The sequence below is a fragment of the Thunnus thynnus genome, chromosome 1 (assembly GCF_963924715.1).
Source record: "Thunnus thynnus chromosome 1, fThuThy2.1, whole genome shotgun sequence".
Taxonomy (NCBI): domain Eukaryota; kingdom Metazoa; phylum Chordata; class Actinopteri; order Scombriformes; family Scombridae; genus Thunnus; species Thunnus thynnus.
This window is the reverse complement of record NC_089517.1, coordinates 23,780,133-23,801,809: the sequence shown is the minus strand read 5'-3', so window position 1 is coordinate 23,801,809 and position 21,677 is coordinate 23,780,133. Positions and strand designations below refer to the sequence as shown.

Genomic DNA, 21,677 nt, shown 5'->3' with positions numbered 1-21,677 from the left:
GCATCACAAATATTGCAAATTGTTAGCTGAGGTAGATGAGGCAATAGCACAATATAAAAAGTGCTTCACAGTTCTGGTTTACTTTGTTTGAGATGAGTCTTAAAGGTGGGATATGTGGGGCACTCCCCTCTTGCAGGTGGTAGGGCATTTCAACATTCACTCCCTTTAACTGACAGCGCAGTTTGTCCCAATATGGTGTGTTTATATGGCACCACACAGTCCCCTCTAGTGGTGGCCCTGGTGCTATTGCAAATGTCAGCCCTCTGTTTAATGAATTCATGTAAAGGAGGTGGGACAAGCCCATGCAAAGCCATATACATAATACGAGCATATTTAAAAAAAAATAAAAATAAATAAAGTTCTCAAAACTCAATAAATGATATTTTTCCAGGATGTTACAATAATGGGAAGAGAGTGTGTTTTTTTATCAAGAATTTTTATGGCTTCCTTGAAGAGTAATTTTATTGGTGTTGTTAAGTAAGTGACCAGTTAGTAAAACAGTAATCTATGTGTGAAAGAAGTTTACTATTGTTTGAAACCTTTTTCACATGACTTTTAAAGGTTAATTTGGAGTTCAATGTGACCCCAAGATAACTGAACTCATTCACAATGTGAAGCTCCTGCCCTCACAGGAACACATTGGACGGAAACCCCAACAATAACATCACTCCTTTAATGATCATGACAGGGTTTAAATCCACAGACCAGTTGCTTCCTTCAGCACAGGAACGCACAGTTGGTGGATGTATATTGGCATAAAACAGTGTAAATACAGTGACATCTGATTATTGTGCTAGCAGCCATCTCCAAATTTAGAGAATGCTGTGTGCAGAAGCTGTAACTTCATCAATGACCAATTAAATCTCCTGACACGCCAACATGATTGGTCAGGATTTAATGGTAATTAATGTTAGTGTTTCCTCTACACATCCGACAGGTCAGTTGTTACACAGATTCTATGCTTATACAGTGAAATAGTTTGTTTTTCTGGATGAATCCAGAGCGCCATCACAGCTGTTGGGACATTTTCATTTCAAGTTAAAAATCCAAAAGTCAGATCAGAGAAAACTCAGTTTCAGTTCAGTTTTGCTGCTTTAATGTCTGCTACAGTGGCATTACTGCATGCAGCTGAACACAGCCTTTCTTATCATTAAAGTAAATCATTAACAAAATAACATTTTATTGTAGGCTGCCATCTGATTGGACAGGTAGGTCAGTGCTGTTGTGTTCTGGGACTTAATGGTCTGTTTATGACGGAGGTGAACTTTTTAGTTCCTCAGATACACCTGTACCTCCTTCATAGAGGTCCTTTTAAAGGGTCAGTTGCCCCCCCAAAAAAACTTTTAATTCTTCTAATTATTTCTCTTTTACCTCTAGTTGTATCTCTCCATTCAGATAGTGTTCATCTCATTTGTTCAGGTCTGGATATTGTTGTCTGTGAGATTGTTTCTGCCATATCAGCACTGTGTCTCCTTAACAAACTTTGTTAGTTAGTTTGATTTGCTTCCCAAAATATAATTAAAAAAAAAAAAAAAAAAAAGTATTGACATTAACCTACATTATTTATCCAGCCAAAACATTCTATAAACAGGAAAAAAGAAACAGAGAGCGATGCACTGATCATAGCCTACCTGGTCAATTTAAAAGTGATCAGTTGAAAATACCATGATAACATTTGAGTGTGTATGAGAAACAGAGCTAGAGAAATAAATATACCTGTTTTACATTGTTGTTGTTTGTTAATAGACTACAGAATTAATTACTGATTTGAGCTTTGCACCAGCACATCCTCTTTTACGAAACTAAAACCTCTACGTTGAGAACCTGACTAGCCTGTTACATTTTTATAGAGACACTTACTCTCTTTTTTTTGGAAATTAAAACTCTAATATTTACATCTGTACTACTACAACTGAGTGTAGATACTGTGCTTAGTTTCTAAACTCAAATTCACAAAATGCTCTACAGCTTTCATCATTTCATCATCACATGGTACTGATTTTTTTTTACATTATAATCATATAGGCTAATTACAAGAGTAGCCTACGTTGCCCTCCTGAAAGTATTGGGAAAAGGTACAGATAAATGCACCCATACATACACAGCTCACACACACATACATGCAAATACTTGCACATACACATACTCAAATACAGTAGCTTAAGTTTCCCCAATAAGGGTGAAAAGTAAACTTTATTAAGTTTTTTCGTACACATAAAAAAACAGCAATTGTAGAAAATAATGTCATCATTAAATTTGGTGTCAAATGTGTTTGTGTTTACTATTACCAGCATATAATACAACAGACACAAATGCAATGCCTTAAAAAAAGACAAAAATAAAACTGCAATAAAAGGTAGCATGGTATGTAACCAGCAGGGGATGTAGGTACACTAAGAGAAAAGAAGAAGAAAAGAAAGTAATGAAAAGTAAGATATTCTGTTCCATGCTGTGGAAAGGTGGAAAAAGATATAGAGAGTTGGTATTAACCATAAGTCCAGATTCTATATTTTGTATCTTACAAAAGAAAAAACACAGATGACCGATGATACAAAATGTAAGTAAAAAAATGGGTGCAGCAGAGGAGAAAAACTTCACAACATTAACCATATTACTTCCTGAGTCCACTGTTTTCTATGGCACATCTGTAACATGTAATGTCATACTTGTCAATGACAGTCATTGACATTCACTGTTTAAAGTTCTTCTGTTGTTTGATTAATTGGTTCGTTTGGCTAGTTTCATCAGTGAGTTCATACATAACGTTGCTATGGATATCTGCAGTTTAATATACCTTAATTTAAACTGTTGACTCAACTACGTTTGAGGCAGACATCTGACAACCAAACATAAACAATCATTTTTATATGGCCATGGTATAAAACATGCACATAGTTTGGTGTGACAAGTGTTGACCACAAAGACAGCATCATAGTATCATACATGTCAACAGGAACCAAGATTGAAATCCACTAAAAAACATTTTAAACCCTTCATTTGTACCTTACAGTACATAAAATAGACAAAATAGACAAAGCAACCCATACCAGCTATCCCAATTATATTATATTATATTATATTATATTATAATATATTATATTATATCATGTCATGTCATGTCATGTCATGTCATGTCATATCATTTTATTTCTTTTTTACCAAGTAAGTAGTTTTATGTCCTGAATATTATTGATTTGAAATCAGTGTCCACCATTGGGCCGGACTTCTGCGTAGTTCTTGACCAACTGGGAGATCCTGACGACTTTGATGTCTTCTGGTACCCTATCATAGTCTGACCACAGGTACTCTGGAGACAGCACCTTGGTTGGTTTGTTGTACAGCAGGTACCTGCATGATAAAGAGACAGACATGCTGAGGTGTATACTGTAGATGAGATGTAAATGTTAAGATACAAACTACTGAGGAAAGCTTTGGACACTTTACTTGTTGAGGTGACTCTCTTCCTGCCATGCAGCTTCAATATTATTCTTGGCATCCTCCTCCGACTGTATGTAGCAGTATCTGACCAAATAAAACAGGCGGAACTGAGACAAGATATTGCTGCTACAGTTACATTTTATTCCAAAAGACAGTAATGTAAGTAGCAAAACTTGAAAAACTTTTGTACTTTTGTACTTTGTTCTTTACAATACTTTTTTACAATATGTCTTTCTGCTTAATTAGAAAAAGCATGAAGGGAACTTAAAAGATGATTAGGTTTTGGTTACTTGACTAGCTTGTACATCTCCTCCAGGTATCCTCCCCAGACAGCTGCAGTGTAATAGTAGTCTCCTTCATCAACAGGAATGTAAGCCTTGGACTCGGGCCGACGCTCATATGGAAACCGACTCCTTGAGTCCTGAGAAAAAGAAACATTGGAAAAAAAAAATAGGAAAAAGAATTTTCACTTAGAAACAATGAGAGACTAGCTGAAAAGAAACAGCATGGTATTACAGGTGAATCAATGAAAACATGCAATATAACAACCCATCACATTACATTATTTTTAAAATAGAATATTTAGGTAAAGACTTTCATTAATTTAAGATGAATAGGACAAAGAGTAAAACCTTGTAGTAGCCACGGTGAAGCACAGCAGACAGCTGGCTAAGGGACTCGGCTCCAAAGCGGTTGTGGAAGACACTATCAATGTCCATCATAAAAAGATAATCTGATTCATTACGGATCTGAAACAGATGAGAGGTGAGACTAAATGTATTATGGAGAGACTAAAATGTCTAAGAGATGTGTGATTTAACAATATGAATAATAAACACCTCAGCACCATGTTTATTTCTATGACTGACAGTTCATTAATCTTTTTTTGTTGCTGTTGTTTTTCTGACAGCTATGTATTTTGACTAACCAGTAAAAATTGAGCAGTGAAGACTTTAAAGCATCAGCTGTCATGTTGTGTATGTCATGTTTTGTGAGGTATCACATCTTACCTGTTTGTCAATGGTGATGGTAGCCCATTTCATCCTGCCAAGTACTACATCCTGCCAGCGGGTGGCACTAGGGATAGAGACAACTGAGATCTTCCGGCCCTTACCAAGTTCAATCTGAACAGTCAGATAAAATATTTTTAAAAACTAATTACAAATAGCACCTTCCAGAAACATCCAATTACATTACATAAATATAAAACAACTGAAGTCATCTGGAAAATAAGTTTCCGTGATGTCTTGCCACATTCATTTGACGTATTTGTAGTTGAAACAGCATACTGAGATAAAATAATGAACAGTATTACATGGAGGACTGTTCATAATCTGCAAGTTATTAAGTCAAAGCACACTTTGATGTGTTCAGAAATTCTAGGTTAAAAATGAATCAATTAGAAAAGATTCTGGAAATAAATGAACTTGCAATTTTCCAGATTGTTCAAGTAGCTTAATGGCATTTAATACCTTTATATACAAATCACTGAAGTCACAGCCTGGACCAAGTTTATTTTGGTTGTTAATCTGGAGGGAGTTTTGCCACTCGTGGAGATATTTTGGTCTTCTTTTTTTCTCATTGTGCGTTGCAGAATGTATCAGCTGTCATTTTCCACTTGAATATTATGTTATGTTTTAAGAAATGGTCAAGTTAAGTCTAGTGTTCGTTCTTCTAGATACAGAGAGTTGAGGCAGGGAATACAAAGATTGTCAGCTTGCCTTGTGTAGGCCCATCTTTTTCCCCCAGACAGATCAGTGTGCCCAGTAAGGACTCAGCTTAAAGGATAAGACAGATACTATTTTATCTTTTTATTATTATCAACTATTTTTGTGGAGAAATATATCTAATATAACATACTACTATCAATGAGTGCAATAGAACTTCATTATTGTCTAAAAACTATTAAAACTATGAAACTATTAAAACACATCATTAACAAGTTCAAACAACAAGTTCAAGATGCAAGTGCAGGGAGAGACTATTCCATCAATAGAGTGCAGAGTGGTAATAATGTACAGAGACTCCCAGGATAAACAAGTCAGACATGCAGGCGTTACTACAAGATCAGGACACAAGTGGTCAGCCGACACCTCTGTCACACAAGCAGAAAGCATGCTGAAGCTATATGACATCATTGGAATGCCATGCACAGGAAGACAGAACTTCCCATTTCTAACAATGGGGGAAGACAGACGATAAAGGAGAGAGGAGCCATGATCCAGGGACTTGGAGGATGATAGACGAAGAACAAGGGCTGCAGAGCTAGTGTGCCATGGAGCCTGGACCAAATGGGACCTCCCCAAGAGGAAGATCACATGGGTGGATCACATCCGCATCCATCTCCTTCTTGCTGCGATCGGTGTATGACACACTCCCAACTCCAACAAATTTGCACTATGCAAGCTTTGTGGAGAGAAGGGCACCATGGCACACATCCTGTCAGAGTGTAAAACAGCACTCACCCAAGGCAGGTATAGATGGTGCCATGACAAGGTGCTCATGACGCTTACTAATAGGGATGTGCAGAGAGCCCAGTATCTGTATTTGTATCTATATTTGTTGAGACAGCAAAATGATTTGTATTGTATTTGTATTGAAATAAAAGTGGAAATAGGCTTAAAAACCCTGTTTTTGTATTTATTACACTTTTAATTTTAGAAAATTAAATTGCAATAAGTGTTCATGAATAAATTATCTTATGAAGGAGGTCCCCATACCGGGTCTCAAACTGGAGTCTCCCAGATCATAGACGACTGTGCTGATGACTGAGCTAAAACTTTACTCATCGCCTCATTGCAGACAGACCTCTACTTCTTTATGCACCCATAACACAGAGACAGGACAGCATGTAACGTGTAGGGAGGAACTTCAAAGGCAATTCTTGCTTTGCACTTTTCATTTATTGCCTATTTTTTACAACCTAACTCTGTGGAAAGCAGAAGGGGAACAACCGGTTGTGGAGAGTCCCTTGGGAGCACTCCGCGTGTGTCAGTAGCTCAGCTTTGTCTCTGGGTAACACCCTCAACTCCGGGAGTGATGTCCAAGTTAGGAAATGTGCGTCATGTAGCAGGTGGATGTGACTCCCCTCGTTGCGACCTGCTGACTGGTATTTAACATGGGGTTTTTTTCTTCCCTAAAACAAACAATTTTTAAAATATTTGTATGAAACAAATATTTGGAAAAAGAAAAACCCACTATTTGTGCTTTGCCGAATAACGTATTTGTATTCTGGCACCCTGGAGCAGGAGAGATGTAAAAAACGCCAAACATATGGGAAACCAACACCATCTATTAAGTTTGTGAGGGAGGGAGAAAAGCCATCAACCACAGCAAGAACATAAAACAACCTACTACAAAAGGCCCAATCATGGGATATGAAGGTGGACCTGGGAGGAAGGCTACAGTTCCCCCAGATCGCCCAGACAACCCTGCAACCATGCAGTCCTGTGGTCAGATGAGGCAAAGAAAATCATTCCGCTCAAACTTACAGTCCCGTGGGAAGTGCGACCACGCCTTTGAAAGGAAGAGAGCCAAATACCAGAACCTTTTGCAAGACTGCAGGGGGAAAGAATGGTAGGCATGGCTATTCCCAGTCGAGGTTGGCTGTAGAGGATTCCTCACTCAGTCAGTATGGAGAATGCTCATGGCCACTGGAATGTCAGGAAAGGAGAGGAAGACAGCTGCTCGCAAGATAAGGGAGGCAGCAGAAAGAGCTTCTTGTTGGCTATGGAACAGGAGAGAGGAGAGAAGCTGGAAACCAGGAGGAGGAGATGGGCAGCGATTTGGCCACCACTGCTGACCCACCAACAGGAGGGTGTTATGGTTCAGGGTTGAAATACCCAATGAATGTTGGACACTGTCTGACAACATCAACTCCTCCTGGCCTAGGCTACATTCACCATAGGTGAGTGAAGGAGAAGCACCTTTTAGATGTAATATTTCTCACACATTACTAACTTTCTGTTGTATGGTGGCAGAGGCTATTGTATTTCTGTATAAATGTATCATAGAGTAGAGAGAGATCCCGGGATCCCAACCCAATCACTAGACTGAGGTAAGTTAATGAACACAAAATCAGAACACACCGTCCTTTTTTGTTCTCTTTGCTGTTAAAAAATGATCAGATATATCATAATGTGTGTCTCTCCACAACCCATCTCGCAGGGGCTGTTGTCGCATCATTTGAATTTAAAAATGTCTGCATTACATGTGCCACTTCCCGTCTGGCCCTCTATGAACCCTTTTCACTGTAGATATTTTGACTAGTCAAAGCAGGAAAAGCACAGGCGTAACTGATAAAATTAACAATGGCTCCACTCCCCGGTCAGTACTTGCTGCAGTATGAACAGTGTAGAAACATAATTTTGTAACATTTACAGTTAAATGGTTATATGTTCAGCTGTGTAGCACTCCCAAGCACAAAACAACTTTAATATGGAATAATACAGAGCAACTCACTTTGGGAACCTCTTCTTTGTGGTCTGTGAAGATGTAGTAAGTGACCCTGAAGTCAACAAGAAAGTACTTTTCACCCGACTCCAGGAAACCCTTCAGGAAACGGGTGTATCTGAACAGATGGAGAGAAGGATTCTCAGTTAGTGAAACACAACACATCACAACACAAATAATACAATATACTGTAGATGATGATATGCAGCATTTATGTTAAGTAAGGCTACATTGTTTGCAAGATTTTAGATTTCAACTCAAAGCAGAGGATCAGGACAACCTCACTCTCATAGTATCCTGTGAGAATATCTTGTGTACCTACTTGCCAACCGCAAACACCACCACAGCAACTCTTGGGTCCATTTTCTTATATATTGCATCGATGACCACTGGATCAAAGGTACCCTCCCAAACCAAAGGAGCATTCCAGTTTGTCACTGAGTTCACATCAGTACGTCTGAGAAGAACAAAGAGATTATGGAATCATCCATAATTTTCAGCTATGCATCATTATATTGTGCTTGACAGTTGTTTTCTCACTTCAGTTTTTCTTTGGATTAAACAAAAGAGATATAATTTGTTAATTACATAAAACTGCAGAAAATGCTGCATTAAATTTGCTACAACATTGCCAAAGTGAGATGCCTAAGATCCATTATTTTAATAAATGCTTTAGTATATTTTACACAGCAAAATAATAGATAATCTCCTTTGAATATCTTACCCTTTTTGTGTACTTGGCTGAGCATATTTCAGTCTGAAAAAGAACAGCAAAAATGTGTTACAGAACGTCTTGTAAAGTAGTATGCCTATTAAAATCATACTATCCAATTATCCATTCATCCAGGCAGCTCTACATTCCTGATCAGATATTTGGGTGTCTGATGCCATTTCCAGCATATATTTAAACTAGGTACAAGCATGGTAGAGGGACATTTTTGTTGTGAGGTAAGCCCTAATATGGAATGTGCTGTGCATGCACATGCAGGCACTTATGAATGGAAGTGAACATAGCTGGTGTAAATGTAAAGGTGTATGTGAACCTGCTGTTCCTCTCTTTCAGTCAAAACAAAAGATGGATTCTCACCCAGTTTGCATTTTTAGGTCTCGAATCCTCCAGCTGTCGGTGACTGGACAATCATTTATCACCACATCCTGTGATACATACGTCACCTCCGGCTTAGGGTTATCCTCACATGGTGGGCAAACTCTTAAAAGGGAAACACACAAAATGTATTAATACTATGACAGGATGGAAGTAAAAAAAATGATAACAAAATAATAAAGTTGGCAGTGGAAGGATTAATGAGCACTGTCTGCTATGACTGGAGGGAGTTAGACTTGACATATTATATTCATATCCTCTCTTGGGTTGCCAGTTCAGTAGGTTTATAACTCCTTCACTTAAGTTAGTTTCATATTCTGTTTCCTCCCACAGAAACCTCAATCTCAAAGACCTTACCTGAAGGATGAGATGTCATGTCTTGAGTAGATATAGACGGCTCTGTGAAGACACAAAGGTACAGGTTAATCACAGAGCAGCCAGTAAAAACAAAGTCAGTGGAATGTACAAGCTTGCCAAATGGGAGTGTACAGGTCAATAGTTAAAAATCTAGCTTCGATGTTATTGTGTTACTGTGTAAATTTATAAAGCACTTCTGGGGAAAAAGCCCATATATCTTTCATCTCTTTTACAGTTAAGGCATTGCTTTACGAGATCTCAGGAGTGGCTCTTTATGGAGCTCAAAGCTCAGTATGGTAAAAAGGCCTTTAAATGTTTTTCTCCACTCATATGGAATAAACTTCAGCAGGAAGTTATTTTTAGATTTGTAAGTTTTATGTCTTTCTAACAGTTGGATTTGTGGCTTTGTCGATCACCCTGTATAAAGGTTAAATGAAGTAATGGTATACTGTGGATTAGCATTTGCAAATGTAGGTGTGATGACAGTAAAAAAAATACCACATTTGATATATTTGGTAACAGACATTTTTGTACCAATATACTGTACATACAACATAAATGTGTTCAGGTTCTCTGCAAGCAATTTCTGAGTGTTAGAGGAATATTGTTACTGTATGGTCTCCGAAACTGACAAAAATTTAGAAAAAGGTTATCAGACATTAAATATACATCAATATTTTTTATGAATAATAAAAAGTGTAAAAAGAAAGACAGGAAAAAGACAGCTCTATGCTTTTTCTTTAACCTGCAATCATTTGGGGAAATTTGTTTTTTCCTTAACCACCGATCAGTGGATAGAATAAATTAAAATTTAATTGATCTCTGTACTTTATTTTACTCTGCTATCTTTCACTAGCTTATTTTATTTTTCAACTACTTCATTTTCCATTTCCATTTTTTGTTATTGGCACGTACAAAATGAAGCATATAATATCTTTAATAATATAATATAATCTTTATCGTATTTTCTCTCCACACAACATGGCCAGCTACAGGAGGGGAATGAGAAAAGAAAGAAATACAAAAATATAACTCATCACTTTGTGGGAAATTTGGGCCTGTTTCTTAACAATCTGTCATGCCGTGGAATGATTGTTGTGAATGTTTGATTTTTTTTTAACCTAACAAGAGGTGTGTGTGTGTGTGTGTGAGCATTTAGGTTTTCACTTATTGTTTTCACTGGCAGGAGGTGATGGTGGGGAGAAGTGGGAATGTCTGTTCTTGTCTGATAAAAGCAGTTATGGCTCATAGAAAACACCCTGCACATGTCCAGGCTAATCATTTCTTATGTTATTGACAAAAACAATCATGACAGGACTTTGGCTTTGTTATTTTCAGGGGAGCTCAGGTCTCTTTGGGGAGTTAAGCCCACCTATAATTCAAACACTGTTTTACTGGGTTTTGTCTTAGTTTAGGGGATCCATATAGTATGCCATATAGAGCACAATACATGTTAGCAGGAATGTGGCTCAAATAATGCAGTAGCTATTATTGGGCTAGCTGCACTTACAATTAAATTATACTTAATTCATTTTAGTCTTAATTAAATTAAATCAGGTGGATTTATACTGACAAATGCCTCATTCAACCCTCCTCCCATTTTGGCTCCCAGTGAGTCACTAAACTAACAAATGGTAGCATCATCTTCCCAACACCTCTGGAAAATGTTAGATCACTGGTGTAATTTGTTCTCTTCTCACACGCATTTACAGTCCATCACATTCCCTCTGATTCTCTCATCTGTTAGACATTTGGAGCTTGTGTAAACCCAGTGGCTCCAGCAGCAAACACTGTTTGCTGATCTTACGATCAAACTCCGAAAGACCATTGTAAAGTAAAATTTTGTGGTTAAACATCAACAGGAAGTAATTTCTTACTTTTGTGATCTCAGCAAAAGTACTACACACCGTGTGACGCTCACAAAGTCACAAAATAATCATACGTGTAACAAAAAAATGAGTACAGTAACACATCACTGACCAGCCAAATTGGTAATTTAATAAAAGCGTAATAATTGCCCATGCTGCAGGAAACTATGACAGTTTAACAGTCAAATCCTCATTGAGGATGAAGATAGAAGTAATAAGGCCAATAGAATCTTTAGAATCTTCTATTGCAATACCTCTGTACTTTAACAGTTCTTGTTTCGTCTACCTCAGCAAGTAGGTAAATGGGGTTACATATTTGATATGAATAAGTTTAGGAAAAAAATACTTTTTTTTACAACTTTTCCCAAAAATATTTCTAGCAGGACTATATAACTGACTAGTTTCTTCGATGATAGTGTCTATCATTTCCGTGTTTTGATCATTGTTAATTATGATTTGGTAGTGTACAGCTGTTGCTTTGTTTCCATGTACGTGTTATTTGTTAGTAGCTGTATTAGTATATTAATAATTAATTTCCATTTATATTTATGTAAATATTAATTTTATTATCTATTTATTTTGATGTCCTTCTATGCTTAACCTAACTAAACACTGTTTGTACTTGTTTTCTGAGTTAAATATAGTATATTTTTGTCACTATCTAAACCCTTTTTCAGACCAATTTTTTTAAGCATTCCTTTAATGGATTATCAATTACACTAATTTAAAGACTAACGTATTATACCTTTAATGTAAACAATTAAATTTAATTACCATTTACATTTTTAATATCTCATAGTAATGTGTAATCTCATGTCATTTAAACTGGGGCACTTAAGAAAATCAAGAGCCATATTATTTGGGTCCATGCATTAATTGCTTTGCACATCTTAGGACAATGAAATTCGGAAATCCCAAAAATGGGATTTTTCATCATAGCCTACAACATGAAGAACTGCAGATGACATGGACCCATTAATGTGATTGTTTGTCATGGGTACATTACAGGGCCAGTAGGGGCACTGCATAGCTCCCACTCAACTTGGACTGTGAACAGACCAAGTCAAATATTTCCATGTAACCTAATCAGAAATTACAAACCATTAGACATTGAACACTAACGTTAGACCCAATTTATCTATGCCCACACCTTGTTTATCCCACTTGCCTTTCATAATTGATAAATAGCCTTCTATCTAAAGCACATCACAACTGAAGTTGAGTTGAGTTCAAAAGCTAAATGTTAAGGGTTATGTATTTTTAAATGTAAAATTGAGCTGATCTCATTACTGGACCATTAAGACTGAAGACACATTGTTATTAACAGTATATGTCTGTAATTTACAGTTGTTTTTATTAATATGAATAAGCAGGAAACTTTTCAGTCATTTACTGTAACATTTACTGTTAGAAACTGCTAATGTGCATTGCAATAGCAACATTGTAAAAATACAGTATCTGACTGGCAGGCCTTGCTACAGAATACTCTAATCATCATCTACCTATAGGTTAATTTTAAAAAACTTTTTGCTTTCACTGTTTGATGGTTTCCACTTTTATTCCTTTCATACTAAAAAACCTTGCAGTTGTAGTGCAGTGAAGAAGTACGGGTCTAATTATCAACGAGTAAAAGACTTACCCCAAAAAGAGGAGAAGAAAGGCAAAGCTGATTAAAATATGAGTCCTGGAAAGTTGACGCAACATATCAACTCTCTGGATAATCTATAGCACTTCTTACCAATCAAACTGTGCCTGTTACTGAAGATCAAAAACCTAAAAAATAACCAAACCACAGAAATTGCACTGGCTATTCGTTCAACTTGGCATGAGGTGAAATAATGCCAAGTTATTGGCACATCAAGCACATCACAAGCACATCACAACTGAAGTTGAGTTGAGTTCAAAAGCTAAATGTTAAGGGTTATGTATTTTTAAATGTAAAATTGAGCTGATCTCATTACTGGACCATTAAGACTGAAGACACATTGTTATTAACAGTATATGTCTGTAATTTACAGTTGTTTTTATTAATATGAATAAGCAGGAAACTTTTCAGTCATTTACTGTAACATTTACAGTTAGAAACTGCTAATGTGCATTGCAATAGCAACATTGTAAAAATACAGTATCTGACTGGCAGGCCTTGCTACAGAATACTCTAATCATCATCTACCTATAGGTTAATTTTAAAAAACTTTTTGCTTTCACTGTTTGATGGTTTCCACTTTTATTCCTTTCATACTAAAAAACCTTGCAGTTGTAGTGCAGTGAAGAAGTACGGCTCTAATTATCAACGAGTAAAAGACTTACCCCAAAAAGAGGAGAAGAAAGGCAAAGCTGATTAAAATATGAGTCCTGGAAAGTTGACGCAACATATCAACTCTCTGGATAATCTATAGCACTTCTTACCAATCAAACTGTGCCTGTTACTGAAGATCAAAAACCTAAAAAATAACCAAACCACAGAAATTGCACTGGCTATTCGTTCAACTTGGCATGAGGTGAAATAATGCCAAGTTATTGGCACATCAAGCACATCACAAGCACATCACAACTGAAGTTGAGTTGAGTTCAAAAGCTAAATGTTAAGGGTTATGTATTTTTAAATGTAAAATTGAGCTGATCTCATTACTGGACCATTAAGACTGAAGACACATTGTTATTAACAGTATATGTCTGTAATTTACAGTTGTTTTTATTAATATGAATAAGCAGGAAACTTTTCAGTCATTTACTGTAACATTTACAGTTAGAAACTGCTAATGTGCATTGCAATAGCAACATTGTAAAAATACAGTATCTGACTGGCAGGCCTTGCTACAGAATACTCTAATCATCATCTACCTATAGGTTAATTTTAAAAAACTTTTTGCTTTCACTGTTTGATGGTTTCCACTTTTATTCCTTTCATACTAAAAAACCTTGCAGTTGTAGTGCAGTGAAGAAGTACGGCTCTAATTATCAACGAGTAAAAGACTTACCCCAAAAAGAGGAGAAGAAAGGCAAAGCTGATTAAAATATGAGTCCTGGAAAGTTGACGCAACATATCAACTCTCTGGATAATCTATAGCACTTCTTACCAATCAAACTGTGCCTGTTACTGAAGATCAAAAACCTAAAAAATAACCAAACCACAGAAATTGCACTGGCTATTCGTTCAACTTGGCATGAGGTGAAATAATGCCAAGTTATTGGCACATCAAGCACATCACAAGCACATCACAACTGAAGTTGAGTTGAGTTCAAAAGCTAAATGTTAAGGGTTATGTATTTTTAAATGTAAAATTGAGCTGATCTCATTACTGGACCATTAAGACTGAAGACACATTGTTATTAACAGTATATGTCTGTAATTTACAGTTGTTTTTATTAATATGAATAAGCAGGAAACTTTTCAGTCATTTACTGTAACATTTACAGTTAGAAACTGCTAATGTGCATTGCAATAGCAACATTGTAAAAATACAGTATCTGACTGGCAGGCCTTGCTACAGAATACTCTAATCATCATCTACCTATAGGTTAATTTTAAAAAAACTTTTTGCTTTCACTGTTTGATGGTTTCCACTTTTATTCCTTTCATACTAAAAAACCTTGCAGTTGTAGTGCAGTGAAGAAGTACGGCTCTAATTATCAACGAGTAAAAGACTTACCCCAAAAAGAGGAGAAGAAAGGCAAAGCTGATTAAAATATGAGTCCTGGAAACTTGACGCAACATATCAACTCTCTGGATAATCTATAGCACTTCTTACCAATCAAACTGTGCCTGTTACTGAAGATCAAAAACCTAAAAAAATAACCAAACCACAGAAATTGCACTGGCTATTCGTTCAACTTGGCATGAGGTGAAATAATGCTGTGTTCATACCAGAGAGAGAGGGGAGTGGGAGGGACTCATAGCCTTCCTGATGATAACCATCAGGAAACTGCTTGAAATGGCAACTACATTCACTGAAAGACTACATGTACAATAAAAGCAAATAGAATAGAAAAAAAACCTATAAATTATACTGTTATACCATTACTATAGCACTACTAGCTTATTATAACTACAAGAACAAACTAATAATAAAAAAGAAGAAGAATTATGATCTTATATAGTCTTTTTGGGAGGTGACTAATTATCTGATAGGGAAAATTGCTTTTTGGCTAATTCTGGTGCATTTAGATGTTTATGACATGTATATGTTTATAAATGTACACTGTACAGTAAACAAAACACTAAATAAATAAATAAAATTAAACTTAAAACAATTTCAGCTCTATGGATAAAGGAATACAAGTCGCTATGTGAATTTATGGCCCTGTTTACACTTGGTTTTAACATCCGTCTCGGGTAATCCGATCACAAGTGGACAGCTTTAGGTACGTCTGTTTACACCTGGCATTAACATGCGTCTCCACGTGCATCTTGAGTGACCACTTGTGATCGTGTCTCACCTCCCCGCTCTATATGCAAATAAACACGGACATGATTTCCGACCAAAATCGTTCTTTATTAACCGGCGAGAGACCCGGGAGAGAGAGAGAGAAAGAGAAAGAGAGAGAGAGTTATATGCAGCGATCTCCCCGCAGCTGCGGCTCTCCATTGAGAGACGCTGTGCGCATTTACGCACGAGACACAGCAGCATAACTTCATTGATTATTTAAATCTCCAACATGCCGACAGGATCGGTCAGGATGTATTGTTACTAATGTTCTGTTTTCTTCTACACATCCAATAGGTCAGCTGTTACACACACACAGTCCAGGCTCATACTGTTTGGAGCTAAGCAGTCGCCCTCCTGATAAATCCTGAGCTCATCATGTCGAGCAGCGCAGCAAAACTAAAAACTGTCGTTATCAACTTGACAGGAAAGAGGACACCATCCAGCAACGTTTAGGTTTTGAAATATTTCTTTTAGACAGACAAGCGAAAAACAAGTTAGTTTCTGGTTTTGGTTTAATTTCTATTCTAATTGAGGGAAGAGGGAACCCGGTTAGGGGAACGGGAAAACCAGGAAAAAACGGGAAGTGGGTTATGTTTTTTAATTCACATGAAAAACATGTTTATCATGTTATCAAACAAGTTGAACAGGTTTGGACCTCAAGGCAGCAATGCAATTCCCTGCCTAGTCTGCTGGAAAATAGAGGACGTCAGTTGAATAGGCCGTCCTTCAATGTGGTCCAGGACGCATTGCGTTTACATTGCCAAATGAATGTGGCCTCATGCGGCCCAGACCACCTCCGAATGTGGTCTGAGTTATCGGATCTCAATCCATCCTCAATGCGTCTTGGGTGCGTTTACACCTGTATGTAGAGCTGTCCACTTGTGATCGGATCACCCGAGACGGATGTTAATACCAGGTGTATTGACTTCTGGAATCTGAGTGTCATTAAGACCCTGTTTACACCTGGTATTAACATGTTGATCCAGTACGATCATCAAACTCTAAAACCCTGTCCTCTACAGGGCCCAGTGAGTAAAGCCTCACACTCATTTAAAGACAAATTGGTTTAAGTTACCCAGATGGGTTTAAATCATTGTCTCAGAATAGACACCACGCTCTCCCTAAGCTTTCAGTCACTGCTAGAACAAATCTTGTCCTGCTACTGAAGGCCATTGGCACAATGTCTTATCTCTCTATCACTCTATATAAAGCAACGAATCTCTGTCTGTCTGTCTGTATGTATGCAGTCCCAGCGCCAGATAACTGGCTGGACATTTGGTTCGAATGGGTGGGCCTGCACCCACAAAACAAAATCATAAGCTGATTAAGTGGGATCAAACAAAGTAGCTGCAAAGTTAGTATCTAGCCTGCATGTAGACACTAGGGATGTGCAGAGAGCTCAGTATTTGTATTTGTATCTGTATTTGTTGAGGCAGCAAAATTATGTGTATTTGTATTTGTATTCGAATAAAAGTGGAAAGAGGCTTAAAAATCCTGTTTTTGTTTTTATTATGCTTTTAATAAATTAAAGTGTTACAATAAGTGTTGATGAATAAACAAGCTTACTAAGGAGCGAGTCTCGAACTGAGTCTCTAGATCATAGACTGTGCTGACTACTGAGTTGAAACTTTACTCATCACCTCATTGCAGACAGACCTCTACCTATTTACACACCTATGACAGAGAAACAGCTGTTATACATACATAATATACATAATTGCAGTGTACTTGATTTTAAGAGAACACTGAAAAGGGGATTTTTACAAATGGCAGACTAAAACTACAAGGGAAAAGATCACTTACTTTCAATTGCATCAGAGTGAGCACAAATCCCTGCTTACATTATGCTGGTTTACATCCTCTAGCAACACATCTCTGGCTCTCCACAAACCAACCACACAGAGAAAGAACACTCTAAAAGAAATGAAACAACAACTTACATTTAAAGCAGCTGAAAGAAAATTCAACTATTAATATTTATTGAGGGAGCTTGGCATACAACACGAGCACGTTTTCATAACTTTTCAAATGCCAGCCTATGAGCTTTGTTTACATTTTTATTGTATATAAACGTTGAAGCTAAAGAGGCTTAACTTGCAGAGGACACTGCACAGTGATATAAACCTCATTCAGTTTGTTAATGAAGGATATGGGTGTAGCACTAAACCCATGTAAAAACACACTTATTGTTTTGTAAATATGGACTTTTTACTAATTTTGGTGATCAGCTGAGCACTTGGGAATAAAAGAAACAAATAGAAACAGCCTGAGGTTGTAGTGCAGAGCCTACTCAAATCTGAAATCCTGAGTTACTGAAATCTGGTTTAGGGTCAGGTTTAGAAATTTTAGAGCAATTCCAGAAAATTAATCTAGAAACTTTCAAATGTTAACTATTTGACAATTAACTAAAAAGGTTTTTGTGAAGTGCATCAGTTTAGTCACAGGGCTCCAGCCTAATAAAAGCATAACTTCCTGTTGTCCACATCACACTCTCAAAAGTCAGACAGAACCATGAAAAAGGGAAACTGATAAGGGATTGTTCGTTATTTATCAGTAAGAGTGGAGTGGCTGGGGTGTGACATTGCTTTTCTGTTTTATCTTGACTTTCCAAGGACCTAGCTTAAAGTTTGCCTATATCAAAAACATGCCACTCTTGTATGGTTAACAAATTTCAAGGACTGCCTTATACTAATATTGCAAAAATCTCTCACTCTCCAGCTGGTTCAGAATGCAGCTGCACGTATGCTGACTAAAACTAGAAAAAGAGATCATATTTCCCCTGTCTTAGCCTTGCTGCATTGGCTTCCAGTAAAATCAAGAATAGAATTTAAAATCCTTCTCCTCACATACAAAGCCCTTAATGGTCAGGCACCATTATATCTTAAAGAGCTCATAGTACCCTATTTCCCCACAGAGAACCACTCCTCCAGATGATAAAAATGAACTTAGATAAATGGGGAAAATTGAAACTCACTCTATGGGGGAAAATTAACGTGATCAAAATGGTGGTTGCCCCACAATTTAATTATGTTTCCATGATGATGCCTTTTAGTATACTGCCACAGCAAAAATTTGACAGAATTATCAAAGACTTTCTCTGGAATCAGAGGAGACCAAGGCATCAACATGAGTAAAATGTGTTCATCAAGACACATAGGAGGGTTGTACTCTTCAAAACCCAGTACTAGCTCTTTCTAAGGAAGTTAAAAAGGAAGTACACAAGATGTGTGTTGTGTCACACCTAAGACAACCATATGCAATACATATTTGGAAGAAGTCTGTCTATTGGAATCAATGGCTTATAAAAAAGATACACAACATAAATGACCTGTACCTGGATGGAGTATTGATATCCTTCTCAGAACTTGCACAAAAATATGACTTGGACAGCAACACTAATTTTTGGAGGTATTTGCAAATTAGAGATTGTATCAACAAGGACCAGTTCACTCAGGACAAGAATCCAGTGATGGCATTTTTGGATTTACCTTGTATAACACACAGGGCTGCTATGTTCTATAAAATATTTAACAGGTTGGCATAAGGATCTAGGTTGCAATCTGAGCAATGAGGAATGGTTAAAAATATTGTCAAATACTGGAAAATATAGGAGGAGGGAGGAGGAGGAAGCTAGGGGGAAATTCACTCAGTATAAATTAATACACAGGTTTTATTTTACTCCTAAACTTCACAGGATGGGCTTATTAAACAATAATTTATGTTGGAAATGTTAGACAGAAATAGGAACATTTATACATGCAATTTGGGAGTGTAAACTAGTTTACGCATTCTGGGAGAGAGTACTGGAACACATGGGGAGACGGTTAGGTTTGACAATACCGGTATCATCAAGAATATGCCTATTAGGAGACCAAACAGAACTGCCCAACATATCAATATATGATTCACAGTGATAAAGGTAGGGGTGATCACAGTCGCCAGAGTGATCCTCAGATTATGGAAGTACATGCTCTCCTGATATTAAACAATGGATTGAATGCATGTTAGAAATAGTATCATATGAACACATGTAAGCCAAAATTAACAATGAAAACGAGAGCTTTAAGAGGTCAAAGGACCGCCTATTTGCTCATAGAGTTGCTGGGACAGGGTGGTGATCTGATTGCATTGTTGTAATTGCCAAATGTTTGCTCCAAATATGCATGTTTGTTAAAGGCCTTTCAATATGTTGTAACTTGTAAGGAGACTCAGGTGGTTTCTAAAAAGAGGGTTTTTATTTTACCCAAAAAATGCAAAGAAAAGGTAGAAATGACAAAATATGTAAATAAAGTTCAGGGCCCATAAAAGAGGTCAAATAAAGAGAACTCAACTAAAGTGAACTTAACCCTACTAACAGACCTTCCAAAATGACCACAAAGGGGAACATATATACTGGCTGATAAGACCATAACACAAGAGGGGTAACTGACAAAGGACAAACACTACCAACTAAGCAATAAACAACAGAATTCCCCCCCAAAACAGGTTAATTCAACTAAATCAACTAAACCAAAAATACCCAACTAAACATTCAATAAAGAGAAACAAACAATATGACTAAACTTGAAATAATAATGACTGTACAAAAGTTAACCAAATGTGCACGCTACAAATAGAAACTAATGTACTGCCAAACTGTAAAATAAAATGAGTATGATGTATGAAACAAAATCCAGTGTGTTGTTATTTATTTGTATGTAATGTGAAATGTAATTAAATTAGCTAACTGAGGAAAAAATGAACTACAAATGTAAAAGAGACCAAAGTGTGAGTGCCAGCTGGGATACAAACTTCAAAGCAGCTCTGTGGCTGCAAGTGCGGCCATCACATAACTGAAACTGATAATACTCTCTGTTTATATATGTGCAGATAAAAACTTAAATTACAAATTATATAATGGTTGAAAAACGTCAGCTTTTGCTTTTTATTTTTTCCAATACTACCTACCTTTGTTGTGAATATAATAAAATATGGTTATTTAAGGTGGAGGGAGGGTGACGCATATTTTCCCAGTCAATTGGGGAAGTTCAAAGTAAAATATATGTAGCTGACATACACTTACAAAACTTTTTCAACATGGACTACATTGTCCTCCATTCTCGTCTCTCTATATAAAACAAGGAATCTTTGTCTGTCTGTCTGCCTCTATGTATGTATTTGTGTTTGTATTTATGTATGTATGTTTGTCCTTCACATATCACGAGAACCGTTCATCTGATCTACTTCATACCTGGCAGGAGGATTGCTGGGGAATCAAGAAAGTGCAATGTTGATCTGTGAAATTGTTTGGATGAGCAGTTCTCAAGAAATATGTAAAAAAAACTCATAAACAATGTTGATTCGCTTCTTCTTCTGCTTGTGGCATCAACGAGCAGAAATATGGACAGTGCCACTCTACCATTGCAACCCACATTGTGGTCAAAAGTGGGATTACATCCACAGTGTTAACGACTTGAAAACGTTTAAGAGACTCTAGCTTTACCATTGACCTGTGTAATGTTACTGTGAATGAAACTTGGCATGTACATTCTAGACTTAGTGCTGGATATCTCAGCCACATTTTGAACAGGCACTACAGTTCATCCTATCAACTTCAACTCAACTCAAAATTGTAGATATTCTGCATGTAAGGCATTTAGGGAACATTGGTGAATTGTAGCGTCTACAGTTAGTCTACATGAGAGGCATTTAAGGGATGAGCACTATTCTCTCTAGGTATTAAGAAATTGGTCCATTCCGAACAGGCACATTTTGAACAGGCACTGCACTAGTCTCTCTATATAAAGCAAGGAATCCCTGTCTGTCTGTGTGTATGTATGTTTCTTTCACATATCTCAAGAATCATTCATCCCATCTACTTCACACTTGGGTGGGTGTATTGCTGTGGATATAAGAGAGTGCAGTTTCGAATTTGGTGCAATTCGATCACTCGACACATTCAATATTAATAAACTTGGAATAAATCAGTGATGAGTGAGCTGCTTTGCTCTGCTGCAGTGAGGCGGGGCTTCTGGGCTCTACGACTGC

General features: G+C 37.0%; 1 protein-coding gene across 1 annotated transcript; it reads right to left on the bottom strand.

Annotated features, from left to right (window-relative positions):
• Positions 1 to 2,848: 2,848 nt before the first annotated feature.
• On the bottom strand, positions 2,849 to 13,147 carry LOC137184150 (globoside alpha-1,3-N-acetylgalactosaminyltransferase 1-like). Its single transcript, XM_067591560.1, has 11 exons — positions 12,860 to 13,147; positions 9,353 to 9,394; positions 8,978 to 9,100; positions 8,615 to 8,647; positions 8,213 to 8,347; positions 7,900 to 8,008; positions 4,449 to 4,562; positions 4,071 to 4,187; positions 3,729 to 3,859; positions 3,445 to 3,522; positions 2,849 to 3,348 (listed from the first exon to the last, which is right to left on the bottom strand). Exons 1-11 carry the CDS (start codon positions 12,922 to 12,924, stop codon positions 3,201 to 3,203), a joined length of 1,095 nt encoding a protein of 364 aa, XP_067447661.1. The 5' UTR covers positions 12,925 to 13,147; the 3' UTR covers positions 2,849 to 3,200.
• Positions 13,148 to 21,677: the final 8,530 nt, after the last annotated feature.